General features: G+C 55.3%; 1 protein-coding gene across 6 annotated transcripts in view; it reads left to right on the top strand.

Annotated features, from left to right (window-relative positions):
- The window catches only part of ERG (v-ets avian erythroblastosis virus E26 oncogene homolog), a 159,071-nt gene that overhangs the window by 74,680 nt on the left and 63,655 nt on the right, over positions 1-20,736 (top strand). Inside the window, exons 1-2 of one of the 6 annotated variants that reach the window (XM_014535655.1) lie at positions 1,733-1,737; positions 14,939-14,945. The exons of the other annotated variants lie outside the window; for them this stretch is intronic. Of the exons in view, the coding sequence (XP_014391141.1) occupies positions 14,940-14,945 (6 nt within the window). The 5' untranslated portion in view covers positions 1,733-1,737; position 14,939. Of the gene's footprint in view, positions 1-1,732; positions 1,738-14,938; positions 14,946-20,736 lie in introns of those variants that run through there. 6 annotated transcript variants of the gene reach the window in all.

Genomic DNA, 20,736 nt, shown 5'->3' with positions numbered 1-20,736 from the left:
TGCTGTTTGTGTGTCCCCGTCTGCACCAGGGTCACAGGATGGTCCCTTGGGGAAGGAAGCTGGCCGGCTCAGGTGCCTGCGTTCATCGCCCCTCGCCTCAGGCGCAGGCACCGGGGGAGCGGGAGAGCCGGGCCATGGCATCCTGTGCTTGGGGGGAACTCGGCTGCTAATGCCGATGGTGTAGCCCCTGCGATGCAGGCGTCAGCCCCACGGGCTCCCTTTTCCCAGCTCCTGCTCTGGAGCGGAAGGGCGTTCTCTGCCGCTGATGGCGGGAGAAGGCGCAGCCACACAAGCCAGGAGAGCCAGACCCCGGGGCTGGGACCTTCGCCCTGGATGCTCGCACACCTCAGTCTCGTCGTCACTCTCCAGTGCTGCTGTCGGAGGCCGAGCTGAGACCAGCACGGGGGAGACGGGTCATGGAAACTTAGGCCTCCGTGAGCAGACATCCCTGAGGCGGGGATGTCATGACGCAGCCGCCGGAAAAGAGAAACGGGTTCAAGGAGATGGACGATCTCTGTTAGGACGGACTATTCTGAGAGCTGTCTTTGGCCGTCATGCAGACCAGATTCAGACCTCGGGAGAGAGGCGTTTGTTGAGAAGATGCTGGATGCATGTTTCCATTTCCCCCCTTTAATTATTTTCTTATTGTTTTTTAAACTCTGGGTGTGGTCACACTAGCAGACAGGCTGGTTAGGTGCCCAGACCACCTGCCCTCATGTTACTCTGTGTCTGTGCTTAGACACGCCTCTGGGGGGGGGGGTATGTCCTGCACCCACATTGGTTTGTGCCCCCCTGTAAGGTGCATGGGTCTCATCCAAAACGCAGTCTGGGGCTCAGTGCACACCAGTGCCAGAGCCAGCTCTTGCCCGAGCGGGGAGTTAAAGGACCTCCGATTTCTCCTCCGCGTGCAGAAAGCTGTTTTTAAGCGTAGGGTTCCCAGCCTCCTCCCCACCACGCGGAATTTCACACGGGCCGGCCTGTTCAGCCCCGTCGGCTGCAGCGCACACAGATAAGGCGAGATCACAGGTTGGCTCCCCATGAAAGCGAGTGACTTCGTACAGATTAAAAAAAAAAATCTCCCTTCTGTGACCACAACCTGCATCGCTCATGCAAGTGCTGCCGGGCTTGGAAGAGGAATCGAATTGGGAGAGGAGGCAGCCCAGTGCAGATATTCCTGCTGTGGGGCAAGAAGGAAAAGAGGAGGAACCCCCCTCCCCAAGGGTGTTCCCATTAGCAGACATGTTCCCGCATTAAACCAACCCCGTCCGGCGCCCCGAAGCCAGTGGCTTTACTTAAGGACGCCCTGAGCTGTCTCATGTGAGTGACCTCAGCCCGCTCCCACGGTGGCCCGGCTACCGGAGCCGCGCAGAGCCGAGCCCACCTTTGCCCTGGCACCTGGTCGCCCCCGCACATCTGCAGAAAGAGGCCGTGGCCGTGGAATTCAAATCTGGTTGTTTAGTCTACGCGGAGGGGGGACAGCCTCTGTCTCTTTAATGTTTATAACGGTTGGACAGGGCTTGTCGGGTGAAGGTTAATTGCTCTCCAGTTTAAGCAGTTGTGTGCCCAGATGGGTTATCAGGGCTGAACACTCGTTACAAGATTAATCTCGTTTCCGACAAGACTTCCCTTTCCTTCAACTGATTTCTGCCCGGCTCTTGGAGCTGTCAGCGGCCGTTGAAAGCAGGGTGGATTGCTCCGGGATCCGAGCGCTGGCCTGGGCGAAACAATGCCCAGCACGTCCTATCTCAGGGGACTTCAGGGGCGGCACACATTCCAGGGGCGGTGCAAAGATGGGGGCTCATCCACAGGGGGGGGAAATGGGGCCACGCCAGCCAGCGCTCCCTGAAATCGCGCAGGGCCGATTCAGCTGTCGCCTTTGTGCGGGACCCGCTCTCAGAGGAGACACCAGGGCCGTGCTTGCTTCTGAGGGTTTCAGAACAGCCTCGCTCTGATCCCATCTTCCCTCCTCAGGCCCCCTCCGCACATCCACACTGAATCCTGTGGCCGGGGTACTGCTCCGGGGACCCCTCCCTGGGACACCCGTGCACTCGCCAGGCTTCTACTTCGTGTCAGGGTCTCTGAGATGCCATATCCCATGTTTTCCCCCAAACAGGGCAGATTTTTCTTCATTTGAGAACTAGTCGCTTCATTTCTTTGGTTTGTCGGGAGGCCGTGGCCGTGGAATTCAAATCTGGTTGTTTAGTCTACGCGGAGGGGGGACAGCCTCTGTCTCTTTAATGTTTATAACGGTTGGACAGGGCTTGTCGGGTGAAGGTTAATTGCTCTCCAGTTTAAGCAGTTGTGTGCCCAGATGGGTTATCAGGGCTGAACACTCGTTACAAGATTAATCTCGTTTCCGACAAGACTTCCCTTTCCTTCAACTGATTTCTGCCCGGCTCTTGGAGCTGTCAGCGGCCGTTGAAAGCAGGGTGGATTGCTCCGGGATCCGAGCGCTGGCCTGGGCGAAACAATGCCCAGCACGTCCTATCTCAGGGGACATCTTCAGGGGCACACATTCCAGGGGCGGTGCAAAGATGGGGGCTCATCCACAGGGGGGGGAAATGGGGCCACGCCAGCCAGCGCTCCCTGAAATCGCGCAGGGCCGATTCAGCTGTCGCCTTTGTGCGGGACCCGCTCTCAGAGGAGACACCAGGGCCGTGCTTGCTTCTGAGGGTTTCAGAACAGCCTCGCTCTGATCCCATCTTCCCTCCTCAGGCCCCCTCCGCACATCCACACTGAATCCTGTGGCCGGGGTACTGCTCCGGGGACCCCTCCCTGGGACACCCGTGCACTCGCCAGGCTTCTGCTTCGAGTCAGGCAGGGTCTCTGAGATGCCGTATCCCATGTTTCCCCCCAAACGGGGCAGATTTTTCTTCATTTGAGAACTAGTCGCTGCGTTTCCTTGGTTTGTCTCAGGACCTGTTTCCCCAGGCAGGGCCAAGGAGCACTGATCCCTCCGGGGTGTGTGAGTCAATTCATTTATTTAGTCACTAACCATGTCTCGGGCACTGGCGGTGGCCATGGCCTGGGGGACAGGCTCACGGGGGACGGGGAAGGTGTGCCAAATAGAACACGGGGCAACAGTGACGATGGACTGCGTCAGGAGGTGGGGAGCAAGCGTGACAGAGCGTGGGGGCAGGAGAACAGGTGTAGTCGGGTGATCGGGGAGGCAGACCTTGGAGGAAATGTGAGAGCAGGGCTGGAGGTCCCGGGAACAGTGTGTGGGCCGAGGGAGTGGCAGTGGCCCTGAGGCAGGGTCAGCAGGCGCTCAGGGGAGCTGTGTCCGGGAGGTGGGCACCACGGCCTCTTGGAGCCTCATTCCCCAGCGGAAGCCGTAGGAAGAACAATCCCACTCTAATAAAGAGGTCCATCTGCTTATGTGTCGTCAGGGGTCGGCGGGGACCAGGTGTGAAAAGACTGGGGAATGATGCGGCTCTGGGGGACCAGTGACATGGGGTCCCTTTTCAGGAGCCCAGAGTGAAAGACCTGGAGAGAAACTTACGTTACTTAGGCGACCTTCCCTTCCTCTGTCCTCCCGCCTCCTTCCGTGGCCTCTTTCCACGGCTGGCCTGGTTTTCCGTGTTCTCCAGTTTCCCGTATGTCTGAGGGCCTTTGCAGCCACTTCAGTCCTCGGCCGTTTGGAGCAGTGCGTTCTGTGGGTAAACACACACCCAGTGGAATTAGGCGTCTGGGTTAGGATTCTGACACCAGCATTAAGCTCCAGGCAACTTGCTGAGCCTCAGTTTCCTCATCTTTAAAATGGGCATAATGGCAGCTCTGGCTTTCAACGGCTAGTGGGCGGTTAGATGTGTGAGTTCACAGGGGCAGCTGTCACGGAGCCTGCCACGCTGTGATTGTGTCAGGGGTGTTAGCTGTTGCTGCTACGAAGATCCCACATTGTCTCTGTTTCCCTTGCTTAGAGGCATCTATCTCCCCGAGAAAGGGAAGGATAAATGATCGTTAAGGCCAGAGACATTTTTGTTGGCTAGAGACTTATCACAATGTTTTTTCCAGAGAGAGAGAGAGAGAGAGAGAGAGAGAGAGCCAGAGCCATGAGAGAGAGAGAGAGAGAGAGAGAGAGAGCGCGAGCGCCAGAGCCGGAGCTAAGGCTGTCATTTTGACCTGTTTCTGTATTCTCAAAACAAGGGCTAACTAGCCACCGCCTCCCCCAGGAAGGAATCATAGTGTTTTTTCGTGGCCTGGAAGACCAAGTGTTTTATCTGCCCACAAGCCATCCCGTGGCTCAGTGAGATTTTTAAACCGACAAGGAGTGCGTGGTTTTCACGGCAGAACGCTGCGGAAGAGGAGGGAGGCAGGATGGAGTTGGAGTTGCTGGTGCAGGGTCTCTTCCGGGGCCTCTGAGGGTACTAAAGAAATTACATTTTAATTTCCATTTTTTAAAAACTTCTAACATTATTCTCAAATGGAACTCCGAGAGATTTAAAGATAGTTGTCAAAACATGTCCCTGCCTGAGTTCCATTAGGATGTGAAGTAGACGTTCCCCCCTCAGCGGTCCGAGGGCATGTTTTCCTCAGTAGAAAATGCAGGGTCGCGGCCACCAGAGGCGTTCACATGAAAAGGTTTCACAAAACGAGTGTTTTTCTGAAAAAATTGAAGGCGATCTGGTCGCTGGCACCAGGAAGTTCCCTAATTCTTGGCATAGTCTGGCGCACTTTTGAAAGCTATTCTAACGCTATAAATCAAAGCGTGGGCCTTAGAATGCCCTAAAATGGCAACACTTTGGTTAAAAACACGATCCCTGGTCGCGGATTAGTTTCCTAGGGCTGCCAAAGAAACGACCGCAGCCGGGCGGCTTAGAACAATGGGAATTTCTTCTCCTGCTCTTTCTGAGGTCAGCAGGCCAAGTGAAGGTGTCAGCAGGGCTGGCTCCTTCTGGGGCCCCAAGGAGCACCTGGGCCAAGCCCTCTCCCAGCCCCCGGGGCCTCTCATACCCTTGTGTTCCTTGGATTGTACATGCATCACTCCAGTCTGTCTTCACACCTCCTTCTCCTCTGAGTCTTTGCCCTCTGGGGCCTCGTTTAAGGATGCTCTTGGGAGCATTGAGGGACCACCCCAGTCTAGTGTGGTCTCCTCTCCATCCTTACTTCACTCACATCTGTGAAGACATGGAGGCTCAGAGGTTGGTGGTGGAGGGGACGCTGTTGAACCTGCTGTGGGTAACATAGGATTCCATTTGAACCATTACTATTTCATCACCGTTTGGAGCTAAAATAATTGTTGTCTTATTTAAGGATTCTTTAAAAAAAAAAGAGAGAGAGAGCGGTTTCACATACGGAATTAAATGTAGGATCATCCTATATAATAAAGAGCTAATCTGCTAATTAGACCGAACAGCAGAAGGACCGTCAGGATGACCTTCTGTATGAAGCCGGGCCTGCAAGGGCCAAGCCCCTTGCTCGAATTTCGTGCATCGGGCCTCTAGTGTTAATATAAAAAAATGGGCTCAGTGTCCCACAGAAAAGTGCAGAGCTGAGCGAGACAGAAGAAGGGGAGCCCTCAGGCCAAATGATTTCACCGCACCCCTGCCCAGACGGACTGCGTGGCGTCGAGACGGGGCCGAGGCGATGGGGAACCCAGTGCAGGAAATGGCTCCATGGGCTCCGTCAGCACAGCATGTTCTTGGCTGTGCGTCTGACTTATGAAATCTGAGTCGTAAATTTACATTTCAGAGGCAATTAGCACCTCCTTAACCCAGCCCAAGCGGGTGCAGAGCGAGGGGTGAGCGCAGCTTCCCGGAGGTGGCCCACCTCGGGGGCTCAGACCCCACCCAAATGGGCGGGCGTGGGGGAAGCCCGGGCTCAAAACCTTCGTCCTTCCGCTAAGAAGGTCGAGGCCTGCACCCTCCCCAGGCCTGAGGAGAATGAGCTGCGTTCCCGGCCAGGCCTGCTCCGGGGTCTCGGGCTTGGGGCTGTGGACCCCATAGGGCCCAGCCAGCTTGTCCTCTTGGTTCTGGGCATGTCCGCCTCCTTTCGGGGACCCACCTCCACGATGGTGTCCTCTTTCTGGCCCCCAGCCCCTGATAGGCCACACTGCTCAGGGCAGCACACAGGTGCATCCCACCACCCGACCTGGGGCCACAGTCGGGGTTCTCCAACGTGGGGGGCTCTCAGGCTCTGTCCCCGTGCTGCCAAAGCCCTCGCCATCCTCCAAGGCCCATGTCCCTTCTCACCGTATACACTGCAACCCGCCTCGGACTGCGCTTGGAGGCGGGTTCTAAGAAGATAGGATGTTTTCTTGTTCATTTCTGAGAAGTGGGGGGAGAGAGAGAGAGAGAGAGAGAGAGAGAACCATCAATGATGAGAGAGACTCATTAATCGACTGCCTCCTGCATGCCCTACACCAGGGATCAAGCCCACAACCCAGGCATGTGCCCTGACTGGGAATGGAACACAGACCTCCTGGTTCATAGGTCGACGCTCAATCACCGAGCCATGCCGCCCAGCATTTCATGAACAGAGGCACGGAGTGGGGGGGGAGGGGGCGACTGCTGTTCAGAGTCACCCCTCTTCCCGCCTTTCGAAGATCCATTCTGAGGCTCAGACCCCTCATTTTCAGGAAGCATGTCCTGCTATCGCTTTTATCACTCATGTGATGTCATGAACCTGCTTCCTCTCATTCTGTGCAGAACAGACACAGAGAACAGTTCATGGACTTGGCCATGTTCACAGAACCTGTATGTGGGGCACCGGGGGGAAGACGTGCAGGGTAGGGGCCACCAAGACCATCCAAAAATGGCCCACAGCCACCGAGCTATTTCTACAACTTGTTGGAATAACTTTCAGTGTACGGAAGAGTCATAAAGGTAGCACAGGGATTTCCCAAGTCCCGTCTCCCTCACTCCCCCCGGTGTTTCCATCTTACAGAACCAGGCACAGCGATCAAAACAAAGAGATTGACATGGGTTTAATGTCATTGCCCAGGAGTCGGGAAACTTGGCTCACAGGCCAAAGCCAGCCCACCGCCTGCTTTTGTATGTGAGGTTTGATTGGAACATGCTATGCCCATTTCTTTCTATGTTATCCTCGCTTTTGAGCTACAGTGACAGGGTTAAGTCATTTCCAAGGGAACCGCATGGCTTACAAAACCAAAAATACTTACTAGGCCTTTTTGGCTCTTGATAGAAAAAAAACAATTGCCACCTCCCCCCTTTAAGGAAAAGATACACTTTTTTTTTCAAATTCCCCCAATTTTCCAGTGATGTCCCTTTTCCGGTCCCGGATACCGCATTGCACTAGTCTCCTCCAACTGGGACTGTTCCGTGTTCTCTCCTTGTGTTTCCTGACCTTGGCCTCTTTGACGAGCACTGCTCAGGGATCTGGTGGGACGTCCCTCCTTATGGGCCGGCCACGTCTAGGCAGGGGTTCCAGGTGCTTAGAAGAGAGTCCCTGGGACCTGGCGTGGGCATCTCACTGCGTCAGGGCAGGGCCACTGGTACCAGCCTGTCTTCCTGCTGGTGGCGTTGACCGGGATCGCGTGGTTCAGGGGCCGCCTGCCCGTTCTCTCTACCACAGAGTGGCTGCTTCTCCCTTTCCATGCTCTATGCCTGAAAGCTCGTCACTAAGTGCAGCCCCCACTCGGGGAGGGGCACCCAGCGCCATCCCCTGGAGGGAGGATCTCAGAGATGCCGTGGGCATGTGTTAACATGACGGTAACTGATCAGTATTGAAGGGAGGTGTTCCTACAGCCTGTTTCTCCTCAAGGTGCAGGTGCTAATCTGAGCATCCTGCCACAGCAGTTAGCCCGGAGTGCTGGTGGTGGTTCATACCGGCCGCATCCCTTCTGTGTCTGTTACGTGGGCTCCTCTGTGAAGAAGAGGCGTCTATTCTCCCCCACTTATTGAGTGAATTCCATCATGTATTTGTAGCTGTGTAGGCATTTGGGTATTTATGTGATTCTCTGAGTTAGAATCCAGTACTCTCATTACTTACCTTGTTGCTCACCTGGTCCCAGTTTCAGCCACCAGGATATCTCTCTCTCTCTCTCTCTCTCTCTCTCTCTCTCTCTCTCTCTCTCTCTCTCATTGGTCCCTGAGCCCTTTTGACGTGTCTCTGCCTCTTTCTTGAGTGCTTCTTCTCTTTCATTTTGAAGCGCATTTCTGCAGGCTGTTCTGTATTCTGGAAACATGCTCTAGTCAACATCCCAGCTCAGAAGGAGGCAGGCAGGTCTTTGGCCATTGGCAGCCCCACTCTGCTGCTGCCTGCCTCACGCCGGGGCTGTAGGCAAGGAGCTGAGGTCAGCCCAAGGTGCCGAGGTCAAGTGTGGCCCCAGGGGGCCCCTGAGAGGGAGCAGAGCGAACACCAAGAGACAGGCAGGCAAACCTCGACAGTCCCACAGGCCGGCGCTCAGCGTTGGTCCGTGCGCAGCCATGTCCTTCTTCTAAGGTCCTGAGAAAGAGAAAGGACTTCTGTCTCCCTTCACACTGTGATTCAGGAATGGATGCCCTTTTCAGAATGTCCACTGTCTTTCCTGTCCCTCCTGCCTCTCAGACCTCCACCTTCCTCATCTTAGAGCTCCGGCTCTCTGAGGAGCCTGCGCAGCACGCTTAGCGCAGTTCGGGTAGCAGACGCATGTCTGTGGGATCCAGATGAGATGGTTAAGTAGACACATTCTGTGAGCTCATAGGAGGGAATAGGAGGGGTTGTCATTCCTACTCCAACATCATGTCATCAGCATGAGTTTCTTACATAATTAATAATGCCCAAGAGGAAATATTTGTAATATTTCCTAAAAGAAAAGAAAGAGAATAGCCCAGAGCAATAAATACAGCGACTCCAGGGGAAACAATAATGCAGCTAATTGTACCCCTAGGCCCTCGGTCGTTTTTCTCAGAGAGCAGGGTCTTCCCACGCACCAGCGTCCAGCTCATGCCGATGATCTGATGAGCATGTGCGGCTGAGTTTCCGTGAACTGTCCCCATCCAGGGAGATGGGCATCTCCTTCAGGCTACGGCCTGCAGCGCCAGGCGGCCAGGACCCGGGTGGGCTCGTCGGAAGTGGTGAAGTTGTACCGCAGGGCACAGCACAGAGTCAGGAGTCAGCACATGTTGGACCTGTGGATGAACGGGTCCAGGATCCGTAGCTGGAATGTTAAAAACAAGAACGTCCAGAGTCTGAAAAAGAGGTTGCACTCCGGCCCAAGTGGCTCGGATTCTGACCGAAACCGGTTTTCTTGGAAGCGCATCTACACTGGAGATGGAGCAAGTGACCCCAGTGGCACCTTCAGTCCGTCAGGGGATCGGGTGGGACATGAACGGGTCCGGGATCCGTAGCTGGAATGTTAAAAACAAGAACGTCCAGAGTCCGAGAAGAGGTTGCACTCCGGCCCAATTGGCTCGGATTCTGACCAAAACCGGTTTTCTTGGAAGCTCATCTACACTGAGATGGAGCGCGTGACCCCAGTGGCACCTTCAGTTCCGTCAGGGGATCGGGTGGGACCAGGGGCCGGAAGCTGGTCTTCCAGCCTCATCCCCATGGTGGGAGCCCCTGCCTTTGTGAGGCAGCGGGTTCATTCCCGTGGATCCGTGAGGTGAACGGAAGACCCCCCGCGGCTCCCTTGGGGCTGCAGTTGTCAGGGAGCAGACAGAGGAATCTCAGAGGGAAGGGGTGGGGGCCGGAAGAGAGGAACCAGAGAACTTCGATGCACATATGCACTGCCCAGGGCCACAGACAATAGGGTGATGAAGGCCTGGGGCGGCTTGGGAACCAGGTGGAGGGGAACAATGAGGGGAAAAGGGCGGGGGGACATCTGTAATGCTCTCAAGAGTAAAGATTTAAAAAAGAAAAGAAAGGGAATTTAGAATGTTCCAGTCTCGCCTCTGCTGTGACATGTGTTGAAGTTTCACTGACTGTGCTTACCGGGACAGCCAGACCCTCAAAGCCATTCCGTCGTCCTTGTCAAAGAGACAGTTCTCAGGGACCGAGGCCGTGCTGTGGGCATTTAGGAAATCCTTGCTTCCCCCAAGTTTAATTTGTGCCTTTAGAAAGCAATTGAGTTCACAGTGTTCAGGCCATGCTAGGCCCGCCCCCCAATATCCAAGCACATATTTTTCCTTCTGCACAGCTTCAGGCCAACGGGGAGAAGCAGCAGGCAGGCATGCCAGGGAGGTTCAGGGGTGAGCCCAGGGCGGTTCAGGGGTGAGCCCAGGGCAGTTCAGGGGTGAGCCCAGGGCGGTTCGGGGGTGAGCATTAGGGAGTTCAGGGGTGAGCTCCGGATGGTTTAGGGATGAGCTCCAGGGAGGTTTGGGGGTGAGCTCCAGGGAGGTTAAGGGTGAGCTCTAGGGAGGTTCAGGGGTGAGCTTGAGGGAGGTTCGGGGGTGAGCTCTGGTGATTGACCGGCCTGCTGGGGGCTGAGGGAGGCACAGGTCCCCATAACCACAGGCCTGGCTTGCCGGGCTTCCCCCAGGAACCTTTCACCTGGAGTACCGAGGAGCCCTCTGTGCACTCGGAGGGGCTCACCTTTCCTCCCTCTGCCCCAGCCTCCGGGCACTGGCTGATGCCCACTGACATGTTGTAAGAAGGCCGGGAGCTGGAAGGAGCAAGACAAAGGCTTGAGGAACTCCCAGCGTGGGAAGCAGGCCACGGCACGAAAGGCCACGACTTGGGTGTGCGCGCAGCCCCCCGTGGATGACATGCGCACACACACACTGCATGGGGGCTTGCACATTGCGTTAATTAGGCCAACGTCTACATCATATGCCAGAAAAGTATGCTTTGTGTTGTTGGTATGCGGGCTTTCCTTAGAGTTAACCAATTGACTGTGTGACTTGCATTTGTATTGTTTCTCTGCTGTTTGGCCCTGAGGTGTAACCACTGAGGAATCCTTGGGAGCCCCAAGCTCAAGGTACGAGTCCCTGGTTGCTGTCTGGCCTCAGATCCACGTCCTTTGGACCTGGCGCTCTGGAGAGCATGTGGCCAGTCATAGCACCTTCCCCGCGTGTCTGTTGAGGTTCTTTCTTAGTGGCGTGTTTCCAGTCCTCACGCTCACCCTCCCGACCTCCTCTCTCTCCTTCCCTCCACCCCACTGCCCCCTGACTTGTTAGGATAATGCATTTTCTTGGTTCTTTGAAAATGTGTTTGAGGTTCTTTCTTAGTGGCGTGTTTCCAGTCCTCACTCTCACCCTCCCGACCTCCTCCCTCTCCTTCCCTCCACCCCACTGCCCCCGCCTCACCTGACTTGTTAGGATAATGCATTTTCTTGATTCTTTGAAAATGTGCCTTTCTGATTTCACACGTTGGTTCTGACGGCTTTAGGGGGCTGTGTGGTGTTTGGAGACGTGGGGCCAGCAGGAGAGAGGGTTGTCTGGGGCAACGGCACAGAACCCCAGCTCATGCCCTCCAGCGCGTGCTTGTAAGTGTTCGCACACGACTTGTACATGGATGTGCCTCTTGCTTGGGGTGGTTGTGGCGTGTCATTTCTGCTTTCACTTGGTGGCTCTTTCTCTGAACTACAGGTGGGGCCTCATCCAGATAAAGGACACGCTCCTTAACTCTATGACCTGAACCCTGAGCTTGGACCCTGATGCTCACTCGTGCATCGGGTGTTTCTTGAGGGAGCAGGAGGTGGGTTTCCAACAGTGACCGCGTGTGCAGGCCAGGCCTTGCCAGGAGCACCGGTCCCTCTGGTTGTTGGGGCCTCATCCAGATAAAGGACACGCTCCTTAACTCCGTGACCGGAACCCCGAGCTTGGACCCTGATGCTCACCCGTGCATCAGGTGTTCTCGAGGGAGCAAGAGGCAGGTTTCCAGCAGTGACCGCGTGTGCAGGCCAGGCCTTGCCTGGAGCACCGGCCCCTCTGGTTGCCTGGAAGCTGCCTTCATTGTGCAGGTCACGCACAGTGACTGCAGGAGCCCTTAGTGAGAATGACAAGCGCAGGACCCCTCTTTGCAGGACTTAAGGGGCCAGAACACAGTGGGAAGTTGGATTTTATTGGGGGGCAGCAGGGTGACATGGCGGAGTTACATTCTGGAAGAGAAGCCCTGCTTTTTGGTTTATGCCTGACCTCATCGTTGGCTGGTCCCTACCATTAATGGGAGAGCGCCACCTGCCCACCCAGAGATGCACCAAATGTGCCAGGTGGGCACGCGGAAGCTGGGCAGGGAGTCTGTGCCCAGGCTCTCCAGTCTCGGCCCCGGGACAGCTTTCGGGGGGTTGGGAGTGGGTCAGTGGTCTGCAGCCTCTGCTCATTTCCTCCTAGTCGGGGCCCCTCACACATCTCCTCCCACTTTGCCTTGAACACAGCGCTTTCACGAAGGCTCAGCTGGAAACGGAGGCCTGCAGGCAGCTGGTCGCCAGGACGGGGTGGGCAGCCTGCCTCTATAGGAGATCCGTCCAGGGTTAGAGGCCGGGCCGGCGCTCAGCAGCTGGGGTGCGTGAAAATGCCGGCCCCCGACTCGTGTCAGTGCTGAAGTGAACACATCAGTAAGTGCTATCAGTAAGTGGGAGAGCTGAGGTTGGCTTTTCTTTTCTTTTTCAATGAGAACTCTTGTCAACTTAAGGGGTTGGCCAACAGGCTTCCTTTTTGTGTGACACTTGGTTACTAAAATTTTGTTGGTTATAAAACCTCTTGTTGCTGTAAGGCTATGGTGACATCAGAGAAGATAGACTGTCTTGGCCACTTTGTCCTAGCTGCGGTCCTTGAACTTTTGGTCCCAGGACCCTTCACATGCCGAGCAGTGAGTGATGATGCTGACCAACCTTTGCTTAGGTGGGTCAGAGAGATTGGTACTCACCGAATTAGAAATAGAAACTGAGATGTTATTAAACATATATTTATGAATTCATTTAAGCATAACAATAACAAACCCACCATGTGTTAATTTAAATAACATAGGTTATGAAAAACAAGTACATTTTCCATAAAGATACTGGGTGAGAAGAGGCCCACACTCACATTCTTGCTCCTCTGGCTGAGTAGCAGGCTCACAGGCCTGCTGCCGCCCATCTGCTGGGCTGTCAGGGCTCGCGCGGCCTCCAGAAAATCATTGCACACCTGGGAGAGGGTGAGCACGGGAAAGGCAAATAATAGTTTATTACGGACGCAGCGCTGAGCAGCAGACTCCCTCGAAGGGTCTGGAGACCCCTGGGGGTTCCCGGAACGCACTTTGAGAACTACTGACCTATCGTGCTTAGTCTGGTCCCCGGTGCAGCGCTAGGCCCAGGGGTCCAGCAGTGACGCTTCCTCTGCTCCCCGGAGCTTAGAGACTGTTGCAGGCTGAACTGTGTGTCCCCACACTCATCTGTGGGGGGTGGTGGGAAAGGGATGGGGAAGGGAGTCAGTAACAGTGAGAACTCTGCGCGCGGATAGACGGCTGCCAGACTGAGTGAGGGGACTGCATGGGAAGGCACATCATATCCCGTCCCTGTGCTGTATACCTGAGACCTGTAACAGTGGGTGCCGCCTGTACTTACATTAAAGACATGAAACAAATGCTCCTTCCGAAGGCCTGTTTATCATCTGGTCTGGAGAGGAAGCGCTGGCCCTTCGCCTCCCTGCTGCAGCTTCGAGCTTCCACCCCGGCTCCGGCGCTGGCACGGGGAGGGCCAGAGGCAGTGAGGCCACCAGCTGCCGTGCGTCCCCAAGCCCCCTGCGTCCCCAAGCCCCCTGCGTCCCCAAGCCCCCTGCACGCGCAGGCCTCACATCCAAGGCTTTGCACGGTCGGCAGGGACATGAGCGGGGGCACCTGTGGTGGGTCTCCCGAGGGCGCCCTCGGTAAGGGTGCAGGGCAGCCTCAGGAGGCGTTTCCGATGTGTGCAAACCCTTTAAAAGCGTCACAGCGGTGCGGCCTCTCTGAATGCAAAGCGCCTACTCCGATTCCCCGAGGTCTCTCTCCGAATGTGGCGAGTGGCTGGCAGCTCCCGCGGCACAGGGCAAAGGGCGGCGCTGACGTCCTCTGGGGCGGGGCTCCGGTGTTCACAGGGCACGCAGCGCACCTGCATCCTGATCCTGGCATTTTGCAAATAATAAGATTCCAAAGAATGTTCTTTTGCAGAGACCCTGCCAGGCGGAAAATATGAATACATCTCAGGAACGAAGACAATTCCTGGGTTGTTAGTCACAGGATCTGGCGAGGTTCCCATTTCACTCTCAGTACAGCCCAGGCCCTGCCAGGGCCCTGCCCGGCTCTGCCTGCCCAGCCTCACCTGACTCACCTCCCTGTCCACGCCACACACTTTCTCCCCTTCCTTCCTAGTGGCCACTCTTCCTCCCTGGCGGTCCCTGAACCCCATGTCCCACCCTCAAGCCTCAGCGTCCATTTCCGGCCTTGTTCTAGCTGCTGCTGTGGCCTGGAAGGCTCACTCCCCAGGAACCCACTGGGTCCTTCTCTTCAAGTTTGTTGAGGCCACACCTCCTCCGGGAGGGCCTCCCTGACCACTCCATAGTGAAAGCACCCATCCACCCCTCTCTCCTCCTGACCCTCCTCATTCAATTTTGCATTTTTTTCTTCTCAGAGCACTTAACCACCTTCTAACCCAGTTCTCAAAACTCCATGTGTGTGCACTCCACCGTGTTACTCTGTTGAACCGGGTTCTAACTCTGGGGTGGGACCTGGGATTCTGCACATCCCACAGGGTCCCAGGTGCTGTGGGTGCGACTGGTTCAGCATCAGATTTCGAAAAGCAAGGTTGTAATTCGCTCCAGAAATTGCATGTTTATTTTGCATTTAAAAAATTTTCTGTTGCCTGCCCTTGAGTGGATAATGAAGGGAAAGGCTGGGAGTGCCGATCTGAGGGTGTTACAAAGAGCTCAGTGCTGATCTTGGCAGGGCACCACCGGACCACACTGCGAGGCTTGGGGTGTGGCCCTGTGCAGTCCATCCATCACCCACTGCACCCCACCCGCCGGCACCGACATGAACACACACCACACACACACACACACACACACACACACACATGCTCTTTTGCTTGAAAGCAAAGTATGAAGGTTAGAGGCATGGACCCAAGTGAAAATAAAGTGATCGGAAGTGATCCGCATGCGTGGGTAAATGCGTGGAAGGGCCTCGCGATTGCAGAAAGACTGCCCCAGCGTTAAATGCATTAATAAAAACCTGGCCTCAGAGGTGGGGGCCCCTGGGAGCCTGTCTGACCCCCGCTGGTCAGGACTTTAGAGGGGCTCCCATCTGCTTGTTTTTAGATCAGGAGCTGACAGCTCAAGATTGGACCTCCGGCTGCACAGTCTGCACACCTGTGTTAACTGTTCAGTTAGGTTAAAGTGCACCTGTGCTTACAGTAGTGGTCGGTGCCAGTCCCCTGGGCCGGACCACAGGGAAGGCAAATCATCTTCTGTTCTAAGTCAGTTGCCTTTTAAGCAGGCATCGCCACACTCGACATCCTCAAAGCTCATGTGCCAATTGGATGGGTGGGCGACTGAGACGACCTGCCCTCTGTGGGGAGGTGGCCCTGTCCAGGCCACAGGGCTGGCGGCAGGCGTCCATCCCTTGCCTGTCCGGTAAGTGTCTTGGGGCAGCACGGGGCTGGACAGTGGTGCACACAGTCCGTAGCCCTGGCAACTTCCTCTTCCTCGTGGAAAAGCTGGGCAGACATGGACTTCCTGGCTCTGCTTCCTGGGGGATTCGGTGTAAGGGGAACAGAGGTCCCTAATAAGGAGGCAACCCCAAACCCGAGGTGTGGGCCCTCGTGGAGGCCCCATTAGGATTCGCAGGCCAGCGAGCTGCTCCGCAGGTTGGATTGGTTTGGTATGAATGGATCTCCAGACTCTCAGGGCGATGTTGACTTCCTCATGGGACCCATTTATGGCTCTGCCGGGGAGCCCTGCTGGGTGTGATCCATGGACGTGTCGTCTGCAACTGTTGGCCGCGTTTACAATGTCTTAGGTGGAGCTCAATGCTCCCAGGGTCATAAACATAATCAGGTCTTGCAGCAGCCAGCTCGCTGGCGCATGAGAATGTCCCCAACGAGACGGGGTGTCCCTGCAGCCCCGAACTGCATCATGGGAGAGACGTGAGCTCAGGGCAGAGCAGGAACAAAGGCCTGACACCCCGGTCCCCTCATGGGGCTGCACCAGGCAGACTGATGTACTGGGAAGCCTGCAGCGCAGGGCTTAGCCCCCAGCCCGGGGAGGAGGGAGGCGTCATGGCTCAGGGAGCCAGGGCCAGAGCTTGGCAGGGCGGGCTCTCGCCGTGGGTGAGCGCTTGGCTCCCTCCAGAGGGGAGTCCGCGTCCAAGAAAAAGAGTGTCCGTGTTGCTGTCTGCATTATGCAGCGCGGCCCGTGCCAACAGATACTCGGGGAGGGGGTGGAGGGGAAGAAGGGGGTCGCTGGCACCCCCTGGAGAAAACGGGGGCTCCAGGCCTGTGCTCCTCCCTGGCCTGAGCCCCAGTGTCTGTTAGTCATTACGGTGGGTTTCTGTGCAGAATGGCCCCGAGGGCTCCTGGACTGGGAGAGGGTGCAGGCTGGGCTGAGCCCCTCTCCCCCCTCCCCCAGTGCACGTATTTTCATGCACCGGGCCTCTAGTAAAGAGTAGGTGGCATTGCATATGAGAGACTATGTACTTTTTCCTGGATGTGGCTTGTTAGGATAATGTGACTGGAAGTGGATGGCCCAAACCTCTGCCTTGAACCTCGTGGGGGATTTGGGGCGATCACATCAACTTTCTATAATGTGATCCTAATTAAAATACATAAGTTTAAGGTTTATAAAAGCCTTTTCCATCCCTAGCTCAGTTGGCCCATTGAGCAACCCTGGTCGGGGGCTGGGCAGCTGTTAGCACCACCTTTATCGTTGAAGAAGTTGAGACTCAAACAAGAATAAACGTGAATATGCAGGTGGGCCCTGTCTGGCCCCCTTCGTGGGGGGATGCTGTTAGGAGGTGGATTTAGGGGCGCCAGGAGGTCCCCAGGGGATACCAACAGCCGGGACAGAATCGGGCTTCCCACTTGGGTTTTCTGGTCCCGAATGCAGGGCCACAGTGCTCTACCCTGCTGTCTCCTGCATTTGGGTGCGCCTCCGTGTTTATCCTAAATTTGCTTATAAAAAGTGAAATGAGAGTGACCTTTGTATATCACCTGAATTATTTAAAACTAGGCATGAATAAGCTGAAGGCTTTTGATGAATATAATCAAGTGTCATGTGATGACTATGATTCAAAAAGCAAAAATCAGTGCTGACTGTCAGCCCCTCACAGACCCCGGAGGCCGCAGGGGGACCTGCCGTGCGTGGACGGCACCCTTTGCACTCAGACTTCAGATGCACAAACAGGATGTTTTCACACATGTTTTTACACTTTCTGTTCATCACCAGCAAGGAAAGAAGCCTGTGGGAAAAGGGTGTTCCTTTGCCGGAGAACAAAGAAGCTATCAACATCCCTTACACAATGTTCCTGGGGTTGTTTTTGAACCGCTTTCTTAAGGCTTGACCGACGTACACAAAGCTGTATGTATTTAATGTATACAACTGGAGGAGTTGGAGATAAGTACTTCAAACTCCGTGAACCCATCACCACAATCAGTGCCATACACACACCCATCCCCTCTGAAGGTTTACTTCCTCTCTCTTGATTTTCTTTTCTTGATAAGAAGACTGAGCGTAACATTTAACCTCGAGGCAAATGTCTGGGTTTACAGTAGGGTGTGGTTGGCGGTAGCGCTGAGCCGAGCTGTGGCTCTCTAGGACTTACTCCTCTTGCGTGTGTGAAACCGTGGGCCCTCGACTGCCAGGCTAAATAGTCCCATCGCATCCTCCTTCCAGGCTTTTCAAAGCGCACCCTGCAGAGCGCCGAGGGAGGGATGGAGAGGCTGGAAGAGCGGGCTTGTTGGGCTTCCTGCCTTATGTGGAACGTCGTCTCTGTTTCCCGGTATGTTCCCTGGCGGTGTGGGGTCCCTGGTTCCAGCCACGTGGATTTCAGGTGCAGCCTGCAGCCATGTGCTCGTGGTACCAGGACTGCAGGGAAAGGCCAAGGGCAGTGAGCACGGCCCAGTCCTCGCCCAGCCTCCCTCGACTTCGTTCTGTGGTTAATACGGATACAACACACATGTGAGGTGAGGAAGCTGTTTGGATGCTGGAACACACACAGAGGATCCCGCCCTGAAAATGCTTATATTTGAATAAAGGCGGGAGAGGGGCGAGAGTATGTGAGCAAAGAGAATTCCGGGGGCCACGCCCGAGCCAAGGAGAAGGCAGGGAGTTCAGAGCAGGAAACGCCACTCCAGGTCCCTGGGATCCGGCTCCAGGGCGTTCTCTGCCAAAGGGATGTGCTGAGCGGAAGGCAGGCACCTTCCAGGACGAGAAGGAGGCGCAAGTAAAGGCGAAAGGGGAGAATCCAGGTCGTCTCCATCGCTCAGGCAACATCTGCCCTGGGGACCTGCTAAAAGTGCTGGGTGAACCATGATAATAAGGATGGGTAGATAGGTATGTCGGTGTGCACGCATGTATGCATGTGCATGCATGTGCATGTACGTGTATGTGTATATGTGTGCATATGTGCAACTGCCCTGGGGACCTGCTAAAAGTGCTGGGTGAACCATAATAATAAGGATGGGTAGATAGGTATGTCGGTGTGCACACATGTATGCTTATGCATGTACGTGTATGTGTATATGTGTGCACATGTGCAATATGTATGTATGCATATGTGTGCTAGTATATGAGTGTATATGTGCTGCATGTGTATATGCGCTGCATGTGTGTGCATGTGTGTGCATATGAGTACCTATGTGTATATGTGTGCATGCGTGTATGAGCTGTATGTGTACATGTATGTTAATGTGTTTATATGTGCGTGGCGTGGCGAATATGTGTGGATACTCCTTCACACCGGTCCTGGGTCTCGTTCTCCTCCCGCCGGCGGCTATTGCGAGCTGTAAACTTGATTGACACTGAAGTGATACCACATTGGAGAAATACGCTCTTGAGATGGACTTCGTTTGCCTATGTACATTTTTCCTTTGAGGCTAATCCAGGATTTTTTATATTTTTGAAGGACTAAAATAGCAACGTGTTAAATGAGAAAAACGTGAGCACAAAGCTGGATGCTGCGTTTAATATGTGGTTTTAATGTCTCCGCCACTGCAGAAAGGAAAAACATGTCGGGGCACAAGTGGTTCACGTGCCGCGTGACGAGGCATCTGTAACGTATAGCGCTGGCCTCAGTGGGGTCACAACTAACAGACACGCCGGCCAGATGGCGTCTCTCGTCCCCCTGATGCCAGCTCTGTCAGCATTTAGAGTAAAACTGAGGGGCCGATGGGCACGCTGTTGGGCGGACGGTTCCAGGGGGCTCTTCCCAGAGGTGTTGTCTGTGGGGTTCGCGTGGCCTTTATCTCCTCCACGTGGGATGCGGAGGAGACTTTCCAGAGCAGCGGTCTCCAACCTTTCAACCTCACGGATCACCGGCTGGCGACCGCTGTTCCAGAGCATCTCCTGCGCACGCTCTGCCTTCAGGAGAAGCCATGGACGTTGGGGCTTGAGGCAGCCTAAGAGAGTTTCCAGTGGCATTCGGCCTGTGGACCCCCAGTTACGACCTCCGGGCGACGCTGGCCGGAGCCTGTTTATAAACAGGGTTCATCCCTGCCTGGTTTTTCCTGTGTATCATTCGCTAAGGAAAGTCAGGCATCCACCCAGAATGAACGCACCCCAATATATGGCTGTCTGGTTGCAACTGAATAATCTGATTGACCAAAGGGAAGGACAGTTTGTTGATTCCAGCCATGAGGTGAGAGAGGATGAGGTGTGTCTGGGACCCAGGGCTGCACTGAGAGCCCTTACTGTTTCTAAGGACTTTCCCTCTCCCGGTCCTTGCCTCCCATCCTAATCCCGGAGCTGGTATTTATCCCCTCCCTTCTCCCAACTTTCCTTGCTAAGGCCTCTCTGCCTTTCTGGGTGGTTCCATCTTCTCTGTGATAGCGTCTCTGCTCTCTCCAAGGCCGTGACCAGCCGGGGCGGGGCTGAGACCCTCTGTGCGAGGCCTCCATGAGCCCAGCCTCCTCCTCCTTCTGGTCACGCCCAGGTAGCGAGTGTCCAGCCTCGGGGAGTGACTCCGCTTAGAGACACACTCCCTGCTTCTGCCTCGTCCTCGCCGCTGACGTCCTCCTCCGTCCTCTGAGGGCAGGAATGACAGCCGAGCTCACAGGGTCGGGATGGAGTGACTGTAGTTCATAAAATGTGAGAGGCCCTTGGCTGTAAAAGGATCCGTCATTGCATCTGCCACGAAGGAAGAAGGAACGCTGCCCATGAGCTGTGACATGCCACCGAGTGTTAGATGCGCCCAGAGCTGGTAACACGTGGAGAATAGGATTCTCTGAAAAGCAGTGACATGGACATTGAGAAGATACTGCATGCAAAGTGCTTTCCAAGGTCACCTGGTGTATTATGAGACGGAGCAGCTGTTTCTGACCCAAGAGAGAGAGAGAGAGAGAGAGAGAGAGCGAGCTAAGAGTTCTCTCGTGTGCAGTGCAGGGAGCTCTGGGTGGGCCGTTGTGGGCTGGTTGTGCGCGGGAGGAGCCCCAGGCAGGAAGGGTTCGCATTGGGTGGGAATGCGATGAGAACCTGCCGAGGAGAGGGGGCTGGTGGTTACGCTGACATTGGCTTCCCCGCGTGGACACTGCGTTGTGACAGCGAAGACTCTGTTAGAATGACTTTCTGAAGCAGGACCACGGTCTGAGCAGGCCTGCCCCACTCAGCTTTCCCATCTTCTTTCTTTATTGATTAAGGTATCACATACGTGCCCTTATCCCCCCATTGCCTCCCCACCCCCACTCAT

Source organism: Myotis brandtii, unplaced genomic scaffold (genome assembly GCF_000412655.1).
Source record: "Myotis brandtii unplaced genomic scaffold, ASM41265v1 scaffold147, whole genome shotgun sequence".
Lineage (NCBI taxonomy): Eukaryota > Metazoa > Chordata > Mammalia > Chiroptera > Vespertilionidae > Myotis > Myotis brandtii.
The sequence above is the reverse complement of the archived record's forward strand: the minus strand, read 5'-3'. Positions and strand labels throughout refer to the sequence as shown.